General features: G+C 35.2%; 1 protein-coding gene across 1 annotated transcript; it reads right to left on the bottom strand.

Annotated features, from left to right (window-relative positions):
• Positions 1 to 1,691: 1,691 nt before the first annotated feature.
• Positions 1,692 to 2,018, bottom strand: LOC139860316 (uncharacterized). Its single transcript, XM_071849083.1, has one exon. It carries the CDS (start codon positions 2,016 to 2,018, stop codon positions 1,692 to 1,694), a length of 327 nt encoding a protein of 108 aa, XP_071705184.1.
• Between the last annotated feature and the right edge of the window lie 3,982 nt (positions 2,019 to 6,000).

Raw genomic sequence — 6,000 nt, forward strand, 5'->3', positions numbered from 1 at the left:
AAGGGTAAAGAGGCGTGTGAAAGCATAGTACGAATTATGTTATTGATTGCACGAATTTTTCTTTCAGATTTACCATTTTGTGAGGATGTATATGGACAAGAGAAACAAAACACCATGCCATTGTTGTTACAAAAAGTATGAAATTGTTTGTTATTGTATTCACTACCATTATCACATTGAAAAGTTTTGATAGTTTTGCCAAATTGAGTTTTAACGTATTTGCTAAAGGTGAGAAACGTAGAGAAGACATCAGACTTTTTGGTAAGAGGAAATGTCCAAAGAAAGTTTGAATAATTATCTAGAAATAAAATGTAATATTTATGTCCCGAAGAGCTCGGAATTGGTGAGGTCCATAGATCACTGTGTATAATATCAAATGGTTGTAAAGTAAAAGAAGTAGAAGAAATAAAAGGTAACTTAGTTTGTTTTCCAAACACACATGATTGACAAATAGAATCTAAAGTAGATTTATTACAATGAATAAGTCTTTTATTGCTAAGTGAACGTAAAACATGAAAACCCGGGTGGCCAAGACGATTATGCCAAATGTCCGGGGATAAAGCAGCAAAAGTAGAAGGTGATGATGATAGTTGATGTAGCACGGAAGGTGTAAGTGGATAAAGGTCGCCTGTGCTGACCGGTTTGCCCTGCGGAAAATCCTTCACAGTAAAACCAAACGGATCAAATTCAATGGATACATGATTATCATTGGTAAGACGACGTACAGAAATAAGATTTTTAATGAGTTGAGGAGCATGCAAAATATTTTGTAAGTATAAGGGACGATGTGGATTAGGGAGGATAGATTGACCGAAACCTTTAATTGGAATTTTATGGCCATTACCAACAATAATATGTTGAGGTTGCCTTAATGAGTAATAAGACTGAAGGTTACCTGAATTAGCTGACATGTGAGACGTAGCCCCTGTATCCATATACCATGTGTCTTCGGGAGGGTGAAGTGTCATTGTGTGCATTGCAGATTCAACATCAGTAGGACAATAGGTCGATGCATTAGATGAATTGGAAACAGGAGGGTGATTGGGCCGTGGACCAAGGAGACCTGCTTGTGAGTTGCTGTTGGGCCTAGTCCAATTAGTGGTGGGGTATGGGCATGGAGGTTGAGCCCATGTTATATTAGGGTTCGGCCAGTAATTATTTGATGCCCAAGTAGGGGTCCAAGTTGGATACTGATTCCCATAACTAGTTCGTCCCCTTCCTCTTGAATTCCTACCTCGATAACTGCCTCTCCCACGACCACGAGAAGATGAACCTCTGTAATTGCCAGTGATATTGCGGTCATGATTAGGCGATGGTTCAGGGGTGGATTTTGGAGCCCAATTGGTGACCAGGAGGGCTGAATCAACCGAAGAAGAATTAGCAATCTGTTTTTGCTTCCTGGTTTCTTCCAAAATCAGCTTCGATCTGGCTTCGAAAAATGACGGAAGTTCATCAAGCTGAGTGAAATAGGTACCAACTGTGTCAAAATTATCATTTAGACCCGCAATTAGTTGAAGCACCATACGATTGTCTGTAACAGTATCACCAACATTTTTTAATTGATCAGCTAAGCTTTTGATTTCTTGACAATACGCAGAGACATTGGCGAAATCGTCAAGACGAATTGTCGAGAATTGTCGTTGGAGATAGAGGGCACGAGAATTTTTATTATCTTGAAAAATATTCTGCAATCAGGTCCAGGCAGCTGCAGCATCGGATTCGTTTTCCATGATAGTTTCACGAAGATCATCTGAGATTGTGCCATATATCCATTGCAAGACAATGGCATCACGACGATCCCAGAGTGGATCGGGAGTAACTGGTGTGGTGCCGGTGGATGATGAAGAATCGGTTGATTTTGGGGTAATATGATCCACTACATCGTATGCACGACAGTGGATTTTGAATAGTTGGGACCATGAGTTGTATTGACTTTTGTTAAGTTCCAGGGTAATGGGAATCATGTTCTTGATGTTGGAAACAGTTAGGGCAGGATGGTATTTTGGTTGGTCAGACATGGTGATGGTAAAGGAGATGATAAAAGGGAGAAGAAGACGATGAGAAGGATTTGCAGGGGGATTAATATAAAGCTGATACCATGAAAACAAATGTTTTCTGTGTGTTTTCCATTCATCATACGTATGCTTTAAATAGTACAGAGGGGGATCTCTTTTGAGATCAAATCCTAACTACTTTACATCTTTTATGGTAATGATTTTCCTAACAATATGGGATATACATACAGCTGTGATTGACTAATATACACGTGAGCTTATCATATATTCTAGTAGGTTCTAATAGTTACCAAGCTATAATAATCAAGGGAAAATATTCACATCAATTAGTGGCAATTATACCGTCCAACTAATTCAATAATAATCAACAGAACTTCCGTCTGTATAATAATTCATTCGAGGAATGTTTTGCTTGTGTCTATCTCGTCAAATATTTATAAAAGCATTTCATGTATTCTCAGTCCAAAATATATAGATTGCAAAAGCATTTAATAAGATAGCTATAAAAACAGCGCATGTATTCTCAGTCCCAAAAATATATATTGCAAAAGTATTTAATAAAAAGAGATTAAATGAAACTCATGATAAGATATTTGGTAGTAAAAATATGCATACGATGGAAATGAACAATGCAGGGTTAGCCTCGGATTCACGAACATATATCATTTATATATATATTAACACATATAATTGAAATCGAACAATTTACATATTATTAGTAATATAATTGTTATTTTAATAAATTATATGTTCTATTAATAACTTAATTAGATATATTTATTTTTATATACTTTAAATAGGTAATTAATATTTATTATAAACATATTAATATAGTTATGTTTTATGTAATGATTATATTTTTATATAGAAAATCTTTATATGATATATTAATAATACTAATACTAATAATGATAATAAAATGATAATTTTAATAGTCATGATAACAAAAATACTTATTTTCATAATGGTAATAATGTTAATGGTAATAAAAATACTTATCTTAATAATAATAATGATATGATAATAATGATGATAATAATAATAACTAGAGTTGAATCAGCCCGCGCGATGCGGCGAGACCTTTCAGGCTACATATTCGTATTTAACTTAGCGTTATGTATTTACAGAATTAAAAACGCGTTGTTGCGGGTGTGTTTGGATACACGTGGGTAGTACCTAGTATACTTAATGGCGTGCATTTTTTTGACGCCGGGAAAATTGCGTAAAAAAGGGGGACCGAACCATCGATGTGATGTAATTAGTTTGGATTGTTTATCATACGTGCATACATATGTACGGCAGATAACCCGAAATATTTAGCATTTTTTAGAAAGCGTCTGTTTCGCGTGTAGTTAGTTGCGTTGCATTCGTGAAATTATTTCGAGTTGAACGGTGATGTCGGAGAAATTTAACTATTGGCGAGGAGGAAGATACGGCCAGATAAAAATGTTGGTAGAGTTTTTTTAATAAAATAGATTTTTTCACTTTTTACCCCTAAGAAGTTGACACATGTGACATAGTTTAAGGGGGTCTTTTGTAAATTTTTGTTGTTGTAGTTTTGTAGTATTCAAACGACCAAATCTTGTTGGTGTTTTAGTATATATAGAAATAATAATAATAATAATAATAATAATAATAATAATAATAATAATAATAATAAGTAAACTACCTCAAAGAAGTAGCCCTTAAAAGAATAATGCCCAAGTCCGGGTTTGAACTCGCGACCTCTCGTTAACCAGACAAACCCCTGACCATCCCTCTGCCATTTCATTTCTGTTTTTTTTAACCCGAATTATAAACTAGATATCTTTTCTCGTCTGATTCTTCTTCATCCCTAAACTAATCGATTTTTCATCATCTAACATCTCATCATGCACCAATATTTTAAGCTTTAATTAGTATCCACCATCTTTTGAAGTGTAAAGCATTGTCTAATATTCATCATGTGCAATCAAGCATGCACCCATGCGTCAACATGCATGTACCCACCACGTATTCATGTGCCAACCTTGTGCACTGAGCAATTGTTTTCTGCCATGTCATTTTTGCAACACCAATTCTTGAATATATAAGTCAAGTTTATGTAAAACTCGTGCATGTAGGTACCAATATAATACGCAACACCAATTAGGAAAGAACATAGCAGCTGCAAGAATCTCACGATGGATAAATGGTGATTGTTTAGTGATTCATTGTGGTTCGTACATGAAGAAAAGAAATCAGAAAGATAGCAGCGGTTTACGGTGGTGTTGGTTTGGGTTGGATGAAGGTAACGGGGGTGGTGTTTGTGTACCATCCAACAAAAAAAATATGGTGAAGTGTTTCAAGGTGTGGCGAGGGACAGATGTGGTTGGTTTTCATCCAAAGCGAATTAGATGACAGCAGTGGTCATTACAGACAACGATGGGTTTTTGGTTTGTCGAAGGTGTCTTGTCGATGGTTGTAAAAAAAATAATCCAAACGGGTAGTAGCCAAAGTTCGATCAGACAGGAACATAACAGGTTTGTGGGTTTCTTTTAATGAATGTATTTTTATTCAATTCATGTTGGCTGCAACAATAACTTCAACTTCCTGTTGTTCACCGAGCAGGAATCAAAACAACAAAATAAATAAACTGTGTTTTGGGTTGGTTTTGAAACCTAAGCCCCATTCAATAAGCCCGTTTCAATAAGCCTGTGATTTAATCGGCCTAGCTGTAAATTTCTTAAGCCCAATCTACATAAGCCCACTACGTGTTTTAATCTAGATAGATAGCTGGGGTTTCCTGTCGATTGAAACAGACCCGTATGGAAAAGAAAAAAAAAGGGACGCAATTTGTTGTCTCCTCCTTTACAGCTCATCATCATGTCACATTCCATTATCATATTTAAAATGGACAGATTGACGGCAACTAAATGATAATACTTGGCATAATTTAATAATTCATAAGTATCACCTTTTAAAAAGCAATTGTGTGTGGTGTGGTTCACAACAATTAAACAAATAACCAATAATTGTAGCCTTTATATTAACCACCATTCTCATCCGATTGGCAGACAAAACTACACAAACAACTTCAAGAATGGTTCGAGTAATACAGAAGAAGAATGGTTCGATGGTGATAGATGAAGGGTGGATCAACTTGGGGCTGTTCGGACAAAAACATGATTGAAGGTTTGTGGTTTTGTGTGGGTCTGATCGAACCATCATAAAAATGAAGGCAGCAGTAGTTGGTTATGATGGTGTGAGTGGTTTGAGATGGTGAAGTGGTGAATGAAGCAAGAATATGAGGTGATTTAATATATTTTGTGTCTGCCTGATTATATGTATATTCATAAATCGAGTGGTTTGAGATACTCTTATCTATTCACAGAAACAAAGTAAGAGAAGTAGACAAGTGGGTTTTATGGTGGAGATGGATGAAGTTGTAGTCGTCTGTGATAATCACTCTCCCTCTCCTTGTAATGTAACATGTATGTATACCCATATATAAGGAGAAAGGTGGTGATCGTTGTCGACAGAAGTATTCGAGCCAGGAAAAAGAAAACAAGAAAAATAAAAGTGGATTATGACCTGTAACAAATTCGCACTCTAATCTGTTATTGATTTCTATTCAAATTTGTTTTATATCTGAATTGTATCAATTATAGAATGTAAAAGAGAGAGTAATATAGTAACCAGATTCGATTTCAGTTGTATTTCACTTTCTATACACAGTAATTTATTGTTTTAGTAGGTTGTTTTCTAGTAGCAATTGGAGTCGACAGAATATCACTCAGGAAAGAAAAAAATATAGAAAGAGATTGTAATTTCATTCGTACGATTCTTGATTTGGATATTTAACAAACTGAAGACAGAAAACAAAAATCAATAAAGCTGGATAGGGATTCGATTGCATTGTATAGAGAATAGAGGCAGGAATCAATCTGTATAAAAGAAGAAACAAAAAAAATGAAAAGCAGATAGAGACCCTAAACTGATTTTGTTTAAGTCTGTATCATTTTTT

This window comes from Rutidosis leptorrhynchoides, chromosome 7 (assembly GCF_046630445.1).
Source record: "Rutidosis leptorrhynchoides isolate AG116_Rl617_1_P2 chromosome 7, CSIRO_AGI_Rlap_v1, whole genome shotgun sequence".
Classification (NCBI taxonomy): Eukaryota; Viridiplantae; Streptophyta; class Magnoliopsida; order Asterales; family Asteraceae; genus Rutidosis; species Rutidosis leptorrhynchoides.